Genomic DNA, 20,339 nt, shown 5'->3' on the forward strand with positions numbered 1-20,339 from the left:
TTGGAAGGCGTTTCATTGAAGTGACTGATCTGAGTCTCTATCTCTCTCAGGCTCCTCTGGGCTTTGCCTTGTTTGGTGATCATCCCTCCCCATGCTGCCTCATCTGCTCTTCTCCCACATCTCTGGGATTCTCTCTCATTCTTGCAGAAGCAATCTCCACAACCTCCCCAGGGAGCTGGCATGAGCCCAGGTGCCAGCAAACAGCTAATGGGCAGTTTCCAGTTGGCTCATCTTTTATGCCACATTCAGACAATTCTGTCTAGAAGAACCACTCACCCTGGGCTCTGTCAGCCTCAGCTTCTCCAGACTTGGCTCCAGAGCCAGTCAGCCATCAGTGCACTGTGGGTCAGGGTCCTGGGCTTCTGGCCTCATAGGAAGGCCCCTGGGCCAGCTGAGTTAGCCACATGTTCTCCTGGGCCCCACAAAGGTGAGCAGAGCTGGACATGCCATCCCATCCATATCTGAGCCCCTCCCCCCACCAATACCACAGCCCCCATTCCATTTGAAAGCAGCAAGGGTGGCACACAGCCTTTTTCCCTCCAGCCTTATGTTCTGCCAGGCAAGCCTTTCCTTGCTGAGGCCCTTGGGCTGTGCTTATCTCAGCAGGCACCTTTGCATGCTGAGAACTGGGCAGGAGAATGCTGGGTAGAACTCCAATTGTGGCAGAAGGGAGGGTTGTCCTGACCACCTCAGGTAATAGTTGAAGAAACCAGAGTCCCAAGAGCTCACTGACCTACCTGAGCCTTCCTACCTCAGTGGCAGCAACAGCCAGATGTGCCCAACCTCCTGGCTCTGCAGCCACTTCTCTTCTCATCCCCAGGTTAGGGTTCCCTGCTCTTTCCCTTTCAAGAATCAGGAGAGAATGGTTGAGACCTGAGGGGGGAAGAGAATAGAGTCTATAAGGTCTGGCCCAGAGAGCTCAGAAAAATGATAAGATGTGCCATTCATTGTTTCATAATGCATTCTTCAAGAGATGGCTGGAAAAGGAAGTAGCCATCACAAAGAGCCAAGATGGCGCTTTCAAGAACAATTCATGGCAAGCTAACTTCATTTCCTTTTTTCAACAATTCTGAGACCCGGTAGTCAAGGTAGAATTGTGGATACAGCCTAACTAGGCTTTTAGCCCAAATAAGCTCTCCAGTGGTCTTCTTGCGCAAGGCTTAGACGGTGGGACAATGTGATCACTGCCTGGTCAGACCCTAAGAGAGGAAGGCAGGAGGAGGGTTTGATGGCTCTTTCAATCCAGAATGTGTCCCTCTCAAGTTTGCCTTCAGGCTACTCAAAGTTGTGGAAGTGGAGGACTGTTTCCTACTCCTCACGCCAGGGACAGTGTGCCTGAGACTTCATGGTGTGGAAATTATTTTGATTTGGGGACCCTACCTTTAGGCTGAAGATTAGTAAGCCTTAGGCCCTCAGGGTCTCTTCTGTGTGGGAGGGGCTGCGCCCCTCCCCCCTCTGCTTCAGGTTGAGCCAAAAAGCCCCATGGACTGTACAAGACATCAGGTCAGACAGCTGGGGGAGGGAGCGCTAGCTCCCTCCACCCTGAGCGGAGCTTATCGGAGAGATTCTGGGCTCGTCCAGGCCGGGCTCTGGCATAGCTGTGCTGAGGCACGGGATGCTCGGGCACCCCTCCCCAGCCCCAGCAGCAGCTCTGGCTGGCGGATTAGCTTGTCTGTGGGGGTGCAATAAAAGCCCCGAGATTTGAGTGGAAAGATAATTTATATATATATATATATTATATATAATATATATATATATATATATAGGCCTGGGAGTTAGACTCAGGGGCAACATACAAGAGGACTGGGGCCCAGCAGACAAGAAGGAACAGGAACAGAGAAGAGAGGCCGAAAGGCAGACTGACGGAGCAGACAGACAGAGAGACAGAAGGTCGTGTGAGAGGAAACACAGGTGGCAGTGAGGAGAGCAACGTTAGAAGCAGGGAGAATTACAAAGTGAAAGGGGCTCAGAGTTAGAAAGTGGCTGAGCAGTGAAAGTGGACATACCCTGAGGCAAGAGGTGGCTAAGGCCCTTATTGTATTAAAAAAGTTCCAGGCCCAGCAGGTGGAAAAAAGGAGCAGGTGGAAAGGAGAGACAGGCAATGCAGTCAGGTTTGGTACATTTATTTCCCCTGTATTTCTTAATTTAAATAGTATCTCATAAATAAACTCTGCTTTGATTATTTAGTTAAGGCTTCTTAATCTTTTGCTTATCAAATTTGGGAGCAGTGTGGGAGAAAGTTTAAATGGCCCATGCTAAATTAATAGCTGTCAGATAGCCATTCAGGCAACAGTCCCCCAATTAGGCTCCAGTCAGATTAGCCCCCAAAAATGAGGCCCATCAATTAAAAATATGTCTACATTTGATTGGTGACCACAGCAGGACTTATAGGCCATTTATAATTTTTTTGAAACCTATAATTTTTAATAAGTCCAATTATTTAATTTGTCAAGATAGATTAGATATGAATAATTATTATATTTTTTTTAACAATGAAGGGCTTCAGTCCCAGAGACCAGTAGTTGGCAGGAGGGGCGGAAGCATTCTGAAGGCCAGGCCACTTCACTGTTGGGACAAGGAATCTGGGACCATGGCACTTTAAAGTGGAGGGCCTCTGAAGGACTAGGATAGAGGCCAAAGGAAGGAGGCCTGGGGAAAAGGAAATGAAGTCACTGCCATTGTCCCTAACCAGCAGCCACTGGCCACTCCTTCCTGTTGTCCTCAGGGCTTTCTCCCTTGGAAACTCGGGTAACCAGGTCAAAGGCAGTGGAGAAAGGAGAACAGAGCCCAGGGAGGACTATAGCTATTTACTGGCCAGGGCACCTGAGTGTCAAGGCTCTCTCTGTCTCTCCTTGTGTCTCTGTGTCTGTCTCTCTATCTCTGTCTATTTTTCTCCATTGGATGTTTTATAAATTCAGTCTTTCACATTCCTTACACATATGTAGGGAGATTGTGCCAGACTGGGGACAGGAAGGAGGGTTCTTTTTCCTGTAAAAAGTCAGAATCCCTGACTCCAAATGGGATTTGCTGTTGCATGTTGTGCAGCGTGGAAGGTGTAGCTCAGAGATCTGAAGTGACCGGCACAAGGCTAACCAAGGCCATATCCAGGATTCCAACCCAGAACTCCTTGGCTCTCTCTGTAGAGTCTTGTATCCTGTCCTGTTTCCCTATGAGTCAGAGGTGAGAGCCTGCTCTTTCTAACTGAGGGGTTTCTTTCTCCTAGTTCCTTCTCTTTCCTTACCCTCTGTGGTAAACATCTGCTTAATTGACCCAAATTGCCTGGCACAAGATAAGTGTTTAAGTAATGCTTGTTAGCTGACTGATTATCAGTGGGATTATATGGTTGGTTAGTGGACCAAAATGAAATCCCTAATTTTGGGGTCAAGGTACTATGTGTTGGACTGAGTCTGATCAGATCAATATGAACTTGGAAGGCTCTAGCACAGGTTGGGCACAAATAATCTACATAGTGTGTGATTATAGAAACACATTTTGAAAGATCGTGACTTCATCAGTGACAGCGCAACATTTCCTATCCACTAGACCCACAAGCCCACCCTGCTGTCATCCGGGGGACAGTGAGGTGGTGAAGTGGATAGAGCACTGGTCCTGGATTCAGGAGGACCTGAGTTCAAATCTGGCCTCAGACACTTGACACTTACTAGCTGTGTGACCCTGGGCAAGTCACTTACCCCTCATTGCCCATGCCCAAAACAAATAAACAAAACTCCCCCAAAAACCACCACCACCACCACCAAATAAGCTGTCATTCAATCCAGGCCCACCAGGTGCTAAAGAAACAAAGATAGCTTCCTCCCCCAGGGAGATTCAGTTGGAAGCCACAGGGTTGAGAAGAGTAGGAGGAAGGGAAGGGAAATCAAGTGGCTGAGCAGTGTTTGACTGAAAAGATACTACACAGCAGTTTGGGGTGTGGCAGAGTCCAGTGAAGGGCCTTTGAAGATGGAGGCAAGGGGGCAGCTGTCATCTAGGGGGCAGCTAGGTGGCAAAGTGGATAAGGCACTGGCTCTGGATTCAGGAGGTCCTGAGTTCAAATCCTGCCTCAGACACTTGACACTTACTAGCTGTGTGACCCTGGGCAAGTCACTTAACCCTCATTGCACCACCAAAAAAAAAAAAAAAAAGACAGGAGACCTGGAAGTGTTTGTTGGCCATAGGGATGCAACTGTGAAGATCAGAGGAATTAGGGGTGGAGATTGGAGGAAACAACCCCAGAGGATCTGGGAGAATAAGAAATGGTAATCACCTTCAAATGGTGAACAGGTCTGCCCCTGTCTGGGTTAGTCCTTAGATAACAGAGGGTGCCTTGTAGGGCTTACTAGAGCCTTTGCATCTTGTTAAGAGTTGAGTTGTTCAATGCAGTGACCAAGTATGATTCTGCAGGATGGCTAATGAAACATGCTCTTCACCTCCTGACAGAGAGACTATTGGCTCAAGAAGCAGAATGAGATATCCGTATTCAGACCAGGCAAAGTAAGTTCTGCTAGACTGTGTGTATTTGTTAAAGAGTTGTCCTTCTCCTTTTTTCCCTAAGGGTGAAGGGGAGGGGGTGTTAGAGTGAGATAAAGATGAGATTCCAAAAAAGAAAAGGGCCCTTGAGCACCTTTAAAAAGGAGAGACCAGAAAGAAGACCGAAGGACACAGGAACAAGCAGGCCAGCTCACACAGGTACAGGTCAGAATTCTCATACACTAACAAAGAAAAATGAGCCCGACGTCTCACACAGAGCTTCTCCTCCTTTTCTACCTTGTCCGTGGGAATGCTGCTTTGATTTGATGTTTATTAAATTCAGAACTTAAAAACAAAACAAAACAAACTTCTGAGTTTCTGTTCATTCTTTCCAGACAGGATGAGCCATCAGAGGGCTTCTTGTTGTTGTTTGTATACTTCGTTCTCAAGGAGAACCATGGCATCTTGCAAGCAGTGGTGCAGTGCTCAAAACTAAAAAGCCAGCACAAGGAGGCTGGGGGGGGGGGGAGGAACGGGGACTGGCGGTATACTCCAGAGGGTGAGGGTGAGGGTGAGGGTGAGGGAGGACTGTCCACAGACAGTGTTGTCTCTTCTCCAAGAGTCCTGGTTCAGGCAGACCTATAGTCATGTGCTGCCTCAGATACTACTGGGGTTAATTGTGGGAAGTCACTTCATCTCTGTGACTCAGTTTCCCCTGATTTAAAAAAACCAAGCATAATGATATTCTGCAGGGTGTGCTTACTAGGTCACTTTGAGGATCAAATGAGACAATGGGTGTCAAGAGTCATCTTTAAAGGATTCTATAATGATCTTTTTTTGTTTTTCTTATTAGACTTCCCCAACTTCTCCCTAATAACCAAGTGGTTTATGGGGTGCCCAAGATCCAGCTAACTAGATCCTGCCTTCAGGCTGAGAGCCCTGGGACCCCAGTTACATGTGGCTGATACCTGGTCCCAGGAAAGCTCACCAGGAGGGTTAGGGACCTAACAAGAGGGCCTCTACCCTGACAAGCTGAATCCCAAGTTCTGCTCCTCAGCTTCCCTTCACTCCCTAACCTGCCCCTGCCACCCTGCCCCACGGAGCCCAGGCTTGGGCGGGGGTGGGGGAGTGTGGAGGCCTGCGCTAGAGGAAAGGAGGGCCCCGCTTGGGGACCAAGGTTCCCGAAGGGCCGCATCCTCTTCCTTGATTCAGACACAAAGCCCTGATGTGACTTTAAAAAACAAGAAACAACCAAACCCCAACCCTCTGACCAGCTTCCCTTTAGACCCGCCTCCCTGCTGTTGGGCCCGGGGTCCAGCGGGCAGTGCGGTAGCTAGAACGCCGGCCGCAGGCAGCAGAGGCCCTGGGTTCGAATCGTGACGCTGCTACCTACTAACTGGGTGACCTCAGGCAGTCACTCTCCCCTTGGCTACCTGTCAGGGTTTCTTCCCTTGTGAGTGTTGGGGTGGGGAGCGGGGAGGACGCGGAAAAAACTCGAGGACTTTCAAGTTCCTCCCAGGTTTAAGTCTGGAATGGTATGCATAGCATTCTGCGGAGCAGCCCGGGCAGCCCGTGGGTAAGCCCTCCTCCTCAGCTGCGCTGCCCTCCTGACCCCTGTAAGGACCCTGGCTCCCTTCCTGCTCAGGGCTCCGAAGGTCATAAAAGACCCCGGGGAGATTCAGCGCTTCTATCATCACGAGACCCGAGTGGATGCAGCGCTGGGAGCTGGAAAGGGACAGGGTTCAGGGAGCTGGAGATCAGGCCTCGCTGCCCGAGGTGGGATGGGCCAGAGACTGAGGAAGAACAGTGGGAAGGTCTAGAGCGTGGGGGCATCCCGTGGCCTTGGTGGAAGCCATGCCAGGTCCTTGGGGGCTGGGAGGGGAGTCTGTGGCCGTGAGGAGCTGAGAAGCCGGGGTCTGGCGCCCCCAAGGAGCTGGGCTTGGACAAAGCGCAAGGGGCCCCAGTGGGTTCGTGTGGCTGGGGCTGGGGGGATTCTTAGCTTGGTCCAGAGCAGGGGTAGACACGGACCTGGGAGCCCCGAGGGGTGTCTCTGTGTGCCAGGAACTGAGAATCGAGACTCCGCCCCTACGGAGGTGAGACGGGACGCGGCGCCTGGAGGCGCAACTGGGAGGTCCGGATGGTGGGGCATCACTAAGACCCCTGGAAGTTGGGAGAGAAGCTGGGGCACTAGAGCCTCTTGGCGCTGAGATGACGCTGAAATGGGACTGGGCAGGTGGGGGCTCAGCGGGAAGGTCCGAATGGTGGGCTATCTCCAGATCCTGGTAGACGCTGAGCCACGGCGTGGAAAGGGGAAACTGCCCAGGAGGAGCTGGGGCGCGAGGGCCCCATGCCCCAATGGCAGTGAGTTGGGATGGGGCGGGTGGAGGCGCAGCAGCCGCTCTGACCCGACCTCCACAAGCCCTGCTACGGAGGAGGCTCCCGATCCGAATTGGATCTCAGAGAGCCTCTTTCTTCACCTTTCGCAGAGAGAAGATGCCCGCAGTCCACGTCGAAGACCTGTCCGAGAAGGACAAGCTGAAGATGGAGGTGGCGCAGCTCCGGAAGGAGGCAAAGCTGCAGAGGCAGCAGGTGAGCCCCCAGTAACCCAGATCACCATCCAGATGCAGGTTTGCCACCGGGAAAACCTCTCTGTGGTCTCCTCTCGGGCTTAGATGGGAGGGAGGAGCCTGCCTAGGAGCAGCGGCCCAGGTCGGGGAAGATGTGCAAGGTGAGGGCAGTTGGAAAGGGTGGGGAGGCCAGTCAGAAGGTCAGGAAGCTCTTTGTTGCTACAGGTCTTTTAGGAGGATGATGGGAAACTGAGGGCCACCCCCAGTGAGGATCTGTAGGGTCAAGTCCTTCCGGCTCTGCCCCCCCCCCCCCCCCCCCCCCCCCCCCCCCCCGGGCTTAGCGGCTAAGGCACAGACCCTACTCTAGGGAATGCAGGCTCCCTGGCACCTCTAGAGTCAGAGGAGACAGCTGCCCTCTGCTAATCCCATGGCAACTCCCAGTTCCTCTGCTGAATACCTCCATCTCTGACAGGTCCCCTTTTCTACTGGAATGTGGAGGAAGATATTTCGGTGGGGGAGGGGTTCCAAGCCCAACTTCAAGGAACTAGTACTCAAGGCAGAAATATCCAGATCCTTCCTGCCAAGCAAGAGCTCCTTCCAGGAATCCTTTGAGGGAGAACCTTTCTTCCCTTAATCTCTCAATCAACAAGCATTTCATAGCATAAAATAAATGTTTTCCTTCATTCACAAATGCCAATGGATTCAAGGCCAAGAAGCCGAGGCAAGGGGAGCCCAGGGGAACTGAGTATTAACGCCAAGATTTTCTCTACAAAATGAAATAACATTAGGGAAGTGCGGACTTCCCTCTGCACGTGGAGGTCTCCTGGGGACTGCCTGGAAGGTTGGCCCATGGTGTACTTCTGCATGGCAAAATCTCCCCTCCTCAATGTTCCTTATTCTGACTTAGATGTTTATGTGAGATCCGACTTGCCTTCTCCTTCCTTCCTGTCCCCAAAGTTCCTGGACAGGCAAAGATTGTTTTAGTTTAGGTCTTTGGGTCCCCTGGGCCTAGCACAGTACTTGGCACAAGGTAAGAGTTTCATAATTCTTGCTGCACTAAATTAGGGAGTAATTAATGGAGTTAGGCAGACTAAGGACTTCAGGGTTGGTCTCCTTTGAGTCAGATCTGGCTGTGGGCTATGCCTGGAGATAGCTCCCATCTGTTTATAGAGGGTTAAAGGATGAAACTTACAAGGTGTATTTTCCCCCCAAAGATGTGCCTTTTGGGACTGTCACACACTGAGCCAGAGCCAGATTCCAGCTTCCTGGAACACCCAAAAAGCCAATAATGCTTCCTGTAATGTGGTTATTTTGGTTTTTTTCCATGAGAATGAGGGAGATGCTAAGCAACTATCAAGTCAATCTCAATCTCAATCTCTCTCTCTCTCTCTCTCTCTCTCTCTCTCTCTCTCTCTCTCTCTCTCTCTCTGTCTCCCTCTCTCTGTCTCTCTCTGTCTCTGCCTCCCTCTGTGTCTCTCTGTCTCCCTCTGTCTGTCTCTCTGTCTCTATCTCTCTGTCTCTGTCTCTCTGTCTGTCTCTGTTTGTCTGTCTCTTGTCTCCCTCGCTCTCTCTGTCTCTGTCTCTGTCTCTTGTCTCCCTCCTTCTCTGTCTCTCCTCTCTCTGTCTCTTTCTGTCTGTCTCTCTCTGTTTGTCTGTCTCTTGTCTCCCTCGCTCTCTCTGTCTCTCCCTCTCTCTGTCTCTGTCTCTGTCTGTCTCTCTGTCTGTCTCTTGTCTCCCTCCCTCTCTCTGTCCTCTCCCTCTCTCTGTCTCTGTCTGTCTGTGTCTTTCTCTCTCTCCTTGTGCACTGAGTTTCCCAGAAGGGCTAGCAAACAGGACAGGACCCTAAAGGCCCCCCTAGTCCAGTTGCTTTATTTTATAGATAGGAGTGTCTAAGTCCCTCTGAGGTGGGACAGCTTCATTCAGCTGCACCTCGGGGTATAGGGGGTAGAGTCCGAGCTCCTGAGTTCCTAGCCCTCTGGTCTGGTCCTCTCCCCTCAGGCTTCTCTCTTTGCTTCCTGCCTAGTTCTTCATCCCCTTCTCTGAAGAATCTTTCTTGGGGTGCTTTGCTATTTCTTTTCCTTCTTCCAGCATCTCAGTATGGATACCCATCCAGCCTCATTTCTTGATGGTCTTCTGTTTCTACATTCAGTCCTTTTCTGTTTGACTCTGCTGTCATGGCCTCCAATATCACTTCTAGGAAGATGACCTTTCTCCTGGAATGTGGGCCCATGTCTGCTCTCCTTCCATCTTGAAAAGTTCTTAATCCCCATATCCTTACTGGCCTCTTCCAAAGTAGACCCTATTCCCATCAGTTGTTCCCATTGCCCTCCACTGGATGACTTCTTTGATGAGACTCTCTATTTCTCACAGCCAAACAAGTCTGGTCTATCCAGCCACCATGTTATCTCTTGATCCTGACCCCTTCTCTCTGCTCTCATGGTCACCTCCGTAATTCAGGGCCTCAACTCCTTTCTTCTCGATGCTGTGAGAGCTCTTGATGCCTCAGCCTTGGCCGCTGACTCATTGGCCACTCTCTAGGGTGACTGATGGAGTGTCTTAGAAATGGTCAGGAAGTGGTTTTGTGGGTCCAGGGTCAGGCAAGATAAGGCACAATTCATCAATTAGAGCTCAGTGTTCCAGGGGAGTCTGAATTCCAGTGGAGGAGACTGGGGTGGGGTATAGCCAGAATGCAGGCAATGTGGCTTGGAGGTGACTGGAAAGAGGAGGGTGATGTGGTGGGTGAGAAAGTGAATGTAGTTCTGGGAGAACATCCAAGGAGGGGATGGGAAAAGACCACCTTTAGTCTACCCTGGTTGGACTACATTGACAATATTGTACTCAGCTGGAATCAGGGAGGCATGGGGGCTAAAAACCCTGCTTCCAAACCAGGAAGGAAGAAAACAAGCATTTATTCAGCAGCAAATATGTGCTAAGAGCCTTACACATTTTATCTCGTTGCAAGTTCAGACATATTTGGATGTATGACCCCAGACAAGTCACTTCCCCCTGTTTGCCTCAATTTCCTTATCTGTAAAATGAGCTGCAGAAGGACATGGTCTTGAAGAGTTGGATGTGGCTGAAAAACAGGGCAAGAGTACACCTTTCAGTCTACACTCGGGAATAGCAGGGCTTAAAAGCAGGCTATTGCCTGGCAGGAGGATTCTGGGAAGGACAGAAATCATGAGGGGAGGGGGTGTGTGTAAAGGAATTGAGGCCTAGCTGTCCAAGTATTGGGAACAGGCATTCTCTCCCCTCTCACAAGTTGTACATTTTTAGCAGCTTCCACAGGAGAAGGTTCTGTGGCCACTTAGTGTCCCCACAGTCTCACATCAGTCTGAGGCCAGTCAAGCAAAGAAGCGTTTATTGGGCATCTACTGTGTGTCAGACACTGCTGTTCTGCCCTAGGGCTCTGCCCAAAGGGGGCTCACAGTCCGATGGGCAGACCTCCCGCAGAGAGCCAGCCAGACAGGAGACCCAGGAGCTTCTGAGAGGGCCCTGGCAGCCTGGGCCCAGAGAGAGAGTGAGGCCTGTGGGGGGTGGCCGGGAACGCAGTGCCACCTGACTCTCCTCGGCTTGCAGGTTTCCAAGTGTTCTGAGGAAAATCAAGAAGTATATCGAGGCGCGCTGTGGAGAAGACCCTCTGGTGAAGGGCATCCCCGAAGACAAGAATCCTTACAAGGAGAAAGCAGGCTGCACCGTCTCCTGAGCAGCTGCCCCGGCCTGCCCGCCGAGGTCACGGCCAAGGCCAGGGCGGCTCGGCCCACACCTTGGCTCAAGTGTGTGTTTCCCGCGCGGGCGTTGCAGGGAAACGCTAAAGCTCAGTCACAAAGATCCCGGTGGCCCCAAAGGCCGACTCCCTCGGCCCTCCGCCACCCCCTGGGCTGTGGGAGAGAGGCGCGGGGCCCCCGGGGGGCGGGGGGGGGGGGGGGGGGGGAGCAGCCCCGCCCGCGCCTCCACTCCTCTTTTCCCTCAATAAAGCTCGCTCCCTCCCCTTCTCACTCCTCCCTCTCTGTCGAAATCAAGCCTGAGGTCTTGGAAGCTGGCTGGGGGGCGGGGGGTGGACATCCAGCACCGCGCCCTGGGCCCGAGGGGCGGCTACTTGGGGATCAGAGGCTGGGCGCACTTTGTCCTGGAAGGAGCCGACTGGAGGGAGGTGGGAAGCAGAGGCCGCCTGGTAGGAAGGTGGTGCACCCCCCCCCCCGGGCAGGCTCGTCCTCTGGCCTCTCCGGGCCCCCCCATCTCAGTCTCCCCCACCGCTCGCCTCTTTGGACATCATGGTTCGCTGCTGCGCCGCGCTCGCTGGGCGCTGGCTGCGGAGTTCAGACGTGCGCCAGTGCCCTTTCCTAGGGGTACCCAGGAACAGCCGCGGCTGCGCCTCGCACCCCTCCTCCCCAGAGACTGCCCTGGGAGGCGGCGGCCCCAGAAGCGCAGACCCGCTGAGCTACACCGAGGAGCACCGGATCCTGCGGGCTTCCCTGCGGAAGGTAGCAGCGGCCAGCAGTCCGAGAAGGGCCCCTCTTCTCTCTCCTCTCTTCTCCTTCCCCCCTTGCCCTTTCTTCGCTCTGGGGGGTTCTGGGAGCCAGCGGCCCCTGGGGGAATTCCCCTAAGGAAGCAGAACACCCGGGGCTGGAAGGACAGGGAGCCGCTCCGGGTCCCCTTGCCAGGCTGGCTTCTTGCTCTTCAGGCCCTTCGGTTCGCATTAAGAGTAACCTTAGAGGTCCAGCGCTGTGGAACCTACAGAGGAAAACGGTTATTTCTTCGAACTTTTCAGGGCGAAGACCTCGGTGTGGCGGGTGCTCAATTCGGCATCATCAGTATGTGGGGGCTGGTGCCTTGTTAGCATGTGGGGGGCAGGCAGTGAGAAGAAAGCTTTGTCGAAGCCCCTGTGGGGGCGTGGCAAGAGTACTGGCATGGGAGCCAGGAATCGTTCTGCATCTGGTCTGGCCTGTGAAATGACCTCTAGCAACTCAGTTTACACACCTCTCTCGGTCTCTTTGACCCTTTTTTGTCTCTGTCTCTCTGGCTCTGGCTCTCTCTTCCTCTGTCTTTATTCCCACCAAAACCCCTTATCTTTGCCTCTTTCCCGGTCTTTGCCGATGTTTCCTTTTATTGCTTCACAGTATCCTCTGTAGTCTCTTGTCTCTATAGTTCTCTGGGTCTCTGCCTCTGTCTTCGCCCTCCCCATTTACCCGTCCCCTCATGTTGTCTGTAAAATTAGACTAACAGTATTCATGCACATCCCTCAAAGGCTGTGGAGGAAGAAGTGAGAAGATGCAGAAGCACCATTAGGAATATGTACTATCATATAAATAAAACCCTAGAAAGAAAGGAGAGAAGCAGTGAGGTGTTCTCCGTGTCGCAGGCACTTGTGGAAAGGGCTAGGGAGCCCAATGCTAGCAAATCAAAAGAGGGGGAGGTGCCAGCATGGGGGAGGGGCTCCAGCAGTTGGGAGCAGAGTCAGGAGGAAAAGGAAGGCTGACTGGTCTGCCCTCCGCCCCCCCCCCCCCAAGACAGAGATCTAAGAGGAGCCCTGGGCGGGCTCAGCCACATATGACAGAGATTTGGAAGTTTGAATAGTTCTTGGCCACGTGAAATATTTGCATTGGCTCCAGGATTCCAGAGTTACCTCGAGTTCCTGGCCAAGCTTTCTGCCCTTTCTCCTGTGAGCTGGCTGAGTCCTAGGCATCCTTGCTTGGTTAGTTACAGACAGAAAACCCCACAGAGAGGTGAAATTATTGGGCCCAACTCACTGTTGTCCCCAGGCCCAGACTGGTTGCAGAGCTGAGAAACACCAGGTCATTTTGTTCTGTTCCATGATAGCCACGGGCAACCCTGCCCCCATTCCCCCTAAGGAAATTTAGGATGTTGTGGGGCTAGTTCCTGAGTAGGCCCTTCTGTTAGGGTTCAAGTGATACACCTGCAGTTCCAGGGCCTTCCTTTTCCCAAGGTCTATAGTTTAGGGTCAGACCACAGTGAGCCCCAGTTTGAGTCTGAGACAATGAACCTAGTGTGTCCTGAGAAGTTTTCTAATGGTTCCCTAATACTCTTGGATTTGATTTTTCTTTTTCTTTTTTTAAATTTCACAACAAACGTTATTTTATTTTTTCCAGTTACATGTAAGGGTAGTTTTCAACATTCATTTTCATAAGATTTAAAGTTCCAAATTTTTCTCCTTCCCTCCCTTTCCTCCCCCTCCACAAGACAGCAACCAATCTGCTATAGGTTATAAACGTACAATCCACAAGTGCTCTTTTTATCAGTTCTTTCTATGGGGGTGGATAGTAAGCTTCCTCAGTAGACCCTTGGGATTGTCTTGGATCATTGCATTGCTGAGAGTAGTTAAGTCATTCACAATTGCTCATCCAACAATACTGCTGTCACTATGCACAATGTCCTCCCAGTTTTTTTTAAAGGTTGTTGTTATTTTAATTTATTTATTTTACAGGGCAATGAGGGTTAAGTGACTTGCCCAGGGTCACACAGCTAGTAATGTCAAGTGTCTGAGGTGGATTTGAACTCAGTCCTCCTGAATCCAGAGCTGGTTTCTTTGATTGATTTTAAAAAGAAAGCCAGGGAGGTCTTTTCCAAAAGGGCCACATTTCCCTTCAATACCTTTCAGAAAACTACCTTTCTTATTGGCAACTTTACATGAGGCTCCCCTTTGTCTTCTCTGGGAGAAGTCTGGGAATGAACCCCTCCAGCTGGAGGTTTGATGCTGCAAGTGGGAGCCTTCCACACATGGGGGTGAGATATTGTTGTTGTTATTTAATTTATTACTAACAAACAAATAAAAGAGCCTATTCATTGGTGGAAGAGTCACTCTTACTGACCAGGAAAGGTATGTCTCAGAACTGGGTCTCGGGAGCCCTCTTCTCCTCTTTCTAGATAAGTCAACCATTTGGCCTCAGTTTCCTCATCAGTAAAAAGGAGCTGGAGAAGGAAATGGCAAACTGCTCCAGTATCTTTGTCACAAGAACCCCAATTGGGTCACAAAGAGTTGAATCTCACTGAAAAATTGATTCATAAATGACTCTCCTCTTCCACCTTCTCCTTCTCTCCCTCCTCCTCTCCCTCTTCCTTCCCCTCTTCCTCTTCCTCTTTCCTCCTCCTTCTCCTCTTCACCTAGTCTGCTGCCCAACCTTCTCACCACCACCCTGACTCCCTTCCTCTGGACATGATCCCACTGGGCAGTAGCATCCCTTCACACACATGCCATTCTCCTGGGCCCAACTCATGTGTGGTTTCAGGATTTCATGGTTTTCTTTTTAGAATTTTCTTTTCCAAAATATATGTAAAAACAAATTTTGACATCAATTTTTAAAAAAACCTTTGTGTAAGGGCAGCTAGGTGGCACAGTGGATAGAGCACCAGCCTTGGGATTCAGGAGGACCTGAGTTCAAATCCAGCTCAGACACTTAACACTTACTAGCTGTGTGACCCTCGGCAAGTCACTTAACCCCAATTGCCTCACCAAAAAATCCAAACAAACAAACAAAAAAAACCCTTTGTTTTCCAACTTCTCTTCCTCCCTCCCTTCTTACCCCCCACCCAAAAGAACTCAAGCAATTCAAAATAAGTTATACATGAGTACTCATGAAAAACATTCCATTTTAGCTAGGTTGTGAAGAAGAAAACAGTTAAAATAAAACTTCAGATTAAGGCATTGTCAAAGAAAAAAATTAAAGAAAATGTGTTTCCAGCTGTTTTCAGGTGCCATCAGTTCTTTCTCTGTAGATGGATTGCAATTTTCATAAGTCCTTCAGGGTTATTAGATCATTGCCTTGTTGAAAATAACCCACATGCTTCCCAGCAGATCATCTTACACTATTGCTGTTATTTTGTATACGGTACATTTCACTCTGCTTCAGTTCATGTAGGTCCTTTCCAGGTTTTTCTGATAGTGACCTGTTCATAATAACCTGTATATAGTACCTTAAACTTGACAAAGAATTTTCTTCATAATAGCCCAGCATAGTAGGTACCATACGTTTTGCCATTATAATCAATCATCATAGCTATTTCCCTCCATCCTATTCCCTTCCCATGATACATACTCTATTTCTATCTCTTTTACCCTATTCCTCCTCAAAAGTGTTTTACTTCTGACTGTCCCCTCCCCTACTCTGCACTCCCTTTTTTCACCCTTCCCTCCTTATCTTTTCCCCTCCTACTTCCTGTAGGGTTTAATAGATTACTCTTCCCAATTGGGTGTGGAATGTTATTCCCTCCTTGAGCCCACTCTGATGAGATTAAGGTCTTTGAGCTAATTCAGTGTTCTAAATTTTTCTTCCTCCCCTCCTCCTCAACCCTCCCTATGAAAACAAGCAATTCAATATGTCATATTTGTGCATTTATGCAGAACATCTTCACCTTTCGTGACAGTGTTTTGTTTTTACTGCTCTCCTCCCCCAATCTGCCCTTCCCTCTTTCCCCTCTTCTTCCCCCACCTCTTATCTCCTTCCCCTCCCACTTTCCTTAGGGCAAAAATATATTACTATGCCCACTTGAAGTAATGTATGTTAGTCCCTCTTTGAGCCAATTCTGATGATAGTAAGGTCCACTCACTCCCCCACTCCTTCCTCCTCTTCCCCTCCCCTCCATAAGCTTTTTCCTTGTTTCCTTCATGTGAACTACCTCTCCCCAGACCATCTCTCTCCTTCCCCCTTCCCCAGTCTATTCCTTCTTACACCCTCAACCCTATTTTAAAGATGTCATCATGGGTTAGTTAGGTAGCACAGTGGACAAAGCACCATCCCTGGACCCAGGAGACCCCAAACCCAAATCCAGCCCCAGACATAAGACACCCCACCTTGCTTGCCCCACAAAGAACAAAACATAAATGCTTTAACGGATATCATCCCTTCATATTCAATTCAGACCTGTGGTCTTCTGTGAATTCCTTACTGAGATAGTTCTTACGAGTTGAAGTATTATCTTCCCAAGTAGGAATGTAAACAGTTTAATCTTTTAATATCCCGCATGATTTCTTTTTCCTGTTTACCTTTTATGCTTCTCCAGGGTCTTGTATTTGAAAGTCAGATTTTCTTTTCAGTTCAGGTCTTTTCATCACAAATGCCTGAAAGTGCTCTTTTTCATTAAAATCCCATTATTTCACCTCTGAAAGATTATAATCAGTTTTGCTGGGTAGGTGATTTTTGACTGTAGTCCCAGTATCTTTGCTCTCTGGAATATCATATTCCATGCCCTCCAGTCCTTTAATGGTAGATGCTGCTAGTATTTTGTTTTAGCTTTATTGTAGCTCCACAGATTTGAATTCCTTTTTTATAGCTGTTTGCAATATTTTCTCCTTGACCTGGGAGCTCTGGAATTTGGCTACAATATTCCTGGAGGTTTTCCCTTTTGGGATCTCTTTTCATAGGGGTGATTGATGGATTCTTTCGATTTCTATTTTGCCTTCCTGCTTCTAGAATATCAGGCAATTTTCCCTGACAATCTCTTGGAAGATAGTGTTTAAACTCTATTTTGGTCATGGTTTTCATGTAGTCCAATGATTTTCAAATTGTCTCTCCTGAATCTATGTTCCAGGTCAGTTTTTTCAAGGAGATATTTCATATTGCCCTCTATTTTTTTTTAAATTCATTTGGATTCGCTTTACTGTGTCTTGGTTTCTCATAAAGTCACTAGCCTCCATTTGTTCAATCCTAGTTCTTAGGCAATATTTTCATCAGACAGCTTTTTTATCTCCTTTTCCATTTGGCTTTTCAAGCTGTTAACTTGCTTCTCATAGCTCTCTTGCATTGCTCTCATTTGTCTTTCCATTCTTTCCTCCACCTCTCTAAATCTTCCTTCTATCTCTCCTACTTTCTCTTCAAAGTCCCTTTTGAGTGCTTCCATGGCCTGAGGACCAATTCATATTTTTCTTGGAAGCTTTGTATCTAGGGGCTCTGAGGTTGTTATCCTCTTCTGAGGGTGTGCCTTGATCTTCCTTGTTGCTAAAGAAACTTTCTATTGTTCTCAATATTTATTAAGCACATATTGATGTACCAGGCACTGTGCTATAGCCCTCAGGGAGCTTGCAATCTAATGGTGGGAGTAGGGGGAACAGGAGGGATTTGCTACAGGGGCAGAATGTTCCTTGGAGTCAAAGCAAAGCCTCACATGACTTGGAAAGTTGGGAGCCTTCTACCAATGAAGGCTTTGCTTCACCCTCTAGCCCTCCAGTCAGAAGCTACAGGTGAGGGATGGAGAGTTGAGGAGGTATGAGAAGATCAAAGCCTGAGTAATCTGCATTTCAGGCACCATTGCCCTCCAGGCACTCACGAACTCAATCTTGGAATCACTGGGTTTCCTCCCTCACCCAATCAGTTGTCAATTCTACTTTCACCTCAAACTGCCCTCCCCACAGGACTGACCAATCCTTCTGTCCCAGTTACGCTTAATATTTTTTGGTGCCTGAAAAGGGGTAATGCTCACCCTTCTACATTCCAGATCTGGAGCTGCAGGGCACCCTGAGATCTTGGCTTCCAAAGCAATGGGCCTTTTTTCCTGCATAGCAGGCAGCAAGGAGCCCACCCTCAGTCACATTTTTTGCTTGCCTCAGATAAGAGGACCTGTTGGGGAAGGATTTGGCAGGCAGCATGCATTTCTGAGGGATTTGGACAGTGCCCAGCTGCATTCCACTTTGGCATTGAGAGGATGGAGTAGCAGAGGACCCTCTTTTGCTTTTTCCCAGTGATATAGCTGTAGGAACAGCTTTCTTTCTTTTCTTTTTTTTAATCACAGAGAATTAAAAATTCTCCCCTTACCCAGCACGAAATTCTCTCCTTCTTCCCCTCTCTCCCCTACCCCAAGAGAGAAGGCAAGATAAACACAATCCATTACAAATATGTGCAGTCATGTAAAAGCACAATTTCTGTATTATTGTTTTAATTTCCTCTGGTGGTGAATTCAACCTTTTCATTTTTGATACTGGTATTTTTGGTTTTTTCCTTTTATTATTTTTGAAATGTGCGTGACGTGCCTTCATTCATTTATTTATCTAATTTATTTATCTAATCATTCATTCATTCATTTATCTATTAATTATTTATTTACTTATTCATTCATTCATTTACTTACTCACTTATTTATTTATTTATCTATACATTCATTCATTCATTTGTTTGTTTGTTTATTTATTTACTTTTAGATTTGCAGGTCAATGAGGATTAAGTGACTTGCCCAGGTTCACACAGCTAGTAAGTGTCAAGTGTTTGAGCTGGACTTGAACTTAGATCCTCCTGAATACAGGGCCAGTGTTCTATCCACTGTACTACCTAGCTGCCCATGGTTTTTTTCTTTTTTTAAAAAAATCAAATTAATCAAAGCTTTATCTATTTTATTGAATCTTTCCCCTCCCATAAAACCAGATATTAGTTTTATTTATTAGTTCACTGGCTTTCTTAGTTTCAGTTTTCTTAGTCTTTCCTTTGATTTTCAGGATTTCCAATTTGGTGTTTAATTGGAGATTTAAAATTTGTTCTTTTTCTAGCTTTTTAAGCTGCACACCCAATTCATTGGTCCGTTCTTTCTCTATTTTTATTGATGTAAGCTTTTAGAGATATAAAATTTCCCCTATTGCTTTGGCTGAAAGCTAATGACTCTATGAGACCCTCAAGAATCAGACCAACAAAATCAAAAGAATGAAAAAAAGAAGAAAATGTCAAATACCTTGTTGGAAAAACTGGTGACCGAGAGAATAGAATCCAGGAGAGATAATTATAAAAATTATTGTAATCAATGATAAAAAGAGGACAGGACAGCATATTTCAAGAAATTATCAAGGAAAACTACCCTGATAGCCTAGAATCAGAGGGTAAAATATTATTGAAAAGATCTACTAATCACCCCCCTGAAAGAGATTCAAAAATTAAAAACCAATTAGGGAGGTGGCAGCTAGGTGGTGCAGTGGATAGAGCACCAGCCCTGGATTCAGGAGGACCTTGAGTTCAAATCCAGACTCAGACACTTAACACTTACTGGCTGTGTGACCCCTGGGACAAGTCCACTAACCCCAATTGCCTCCCTAAACAAAACAAAACAAAACAAAACAATTAGGGAAATAAGGAAGGAGAAATGCAACATGAATAATCTTAGATCTAAGCTTAGTATATTCCTTTATTAAGCTTCTATAATAGCAGCAGCCATCACCACATCTGCTACCAGCAGAGCTCCGGGTGGCCGAGATTTCTAGCAGCTGCAGTAAACCAGGACACAGAAGTGGGGACGCTGCAGGAAGGTGAGGCCACCTCTCCTACCTCTTTGTTCCCAGGGCAGCATCCAAGAGAATGCTTAGCGAAAATCCAGCGCTCTGCACCTTGGTCTCCTGGCCAGCCCCTTGTCAACCCATGGCCAAGCTGGACATAGGAGGCAAGCCTAGGAATGGTTTATGGGTGACCTCTGTCTTACTCTCTGGTTCAAGTCCTAGCATTCAATCAAGGCACAAAGTGGGGATGGGGTAAAATGACTCTAAAAAAAATGTAGACAGACACTGCCTGTCACAGAACTAGGCTTTGATCTGATTACTTAATTCCGGTAAAGCAGGCCACGCTTTGTAGGTGTTTTGGTGTCATTCACTTCTTCTAGGTTTGTGTCTTCACCTTCCCTGTCCTTCTGAAAGTTCACTATGGTCAGGCTCTTTTACTATTTTCTCATTCTTCTAGCCTCCTTCCTGACTTTGATCTGAGTGTTTGTGCTGGCCTCTACCATCCTTCTGGAGGGAGAGTCTGGGTTGGTTTTGTTTCAGCTTTCCTCGGGGGCACTGAATGACCTGTCATTTCACGGTCTCAGGGGGTCTGCAAGCTCTCAGCATTCCAAAGTGGTCTGCTTTGAGGCTCAGTCTGACTGTTGCCCTTCTGCTTTGAGCTCAACAAGTTCCTGTTTCAGGTTTAGGCCAGAGTTCAGACATCTGGAAAGCTCTGCTGGTTCTGAGGCACAAAACTATAGGCTTCCCTTGGGTTTGGGATTCCTGTCCAGTTCTTCCTCTGCAGGCTTCAGCCTGGGTTAGAAGCTGAAACTGAGACCCAGCTCTGCTCCTGGGCATAGAGTCATGTTGCTGCTGTTTGCAGTTGCTGCCTCATCAGGAAGTCAGTCCTGGGCTCAGGTGCCCTTTCACAGTCTGCCCTGGATCTGCCACCTGCTCAAGCCAGTTCCTATCACAGTGTCCCAGCAGAGGTCTGGGACCTTCTTTTTTCCTGTTGTGTGCAGTCTTTCCCTGGGCGCTGAGTTGTGGCACCCCATGGCCAGACTCCCAGTAGCTGCAGGCCTCTATGTCTTTCTCTCTAAGGTGAGCTGGGCTGGGAAAAT

General features: G+C 48.5%; 1 protein-coding gene across 1 annotated transcript in view; it reads left to right on the forward strand.

The window, feature by feature from the left end:
* Positions 1-11,061: 11,061 nt before the first annotated feature.
* Positions 11,062-20,339, forward strand: part of LOC122754042 (probable acyl-CoA dehydrogenase 6) — a 39,718-nt gene continuing 30,440 nt past the window's right edge. The window contains 5 exon segments of the mRNA XM_044002020.1: positions 11,062-11,534; positions 11,618-11,848; positions 17,209-17,229; positions 19,200-19,272; positions 20,241-20,319. Coding sequence (XP_043857955.1) covers positions 11,309-11,534; positions 11,618-11,848; positions 17,209-17,229; positions 19,200-19,272; positions 20,241-20,319 — 630 coding nt within the window. The 5' untranslated portion in view covers positions 11,062-11,308.

The sequence above is a fragment of the Dromiciops gliroides genome, chromosome 1 (assembly GCF_019393635.1).
Source record: "Dromiciops gliroides isolate mDroGli1 chromosome 1, mDroGli1.pri, whole genome shotgun sequence".
NCBI classification, from domain to species: Eukaryota; Metazoa; Chordata; class Mammalia; order Microbiotheria; family Microbiotheriidae; genus Dromiciops; species Dromiciops gliroides.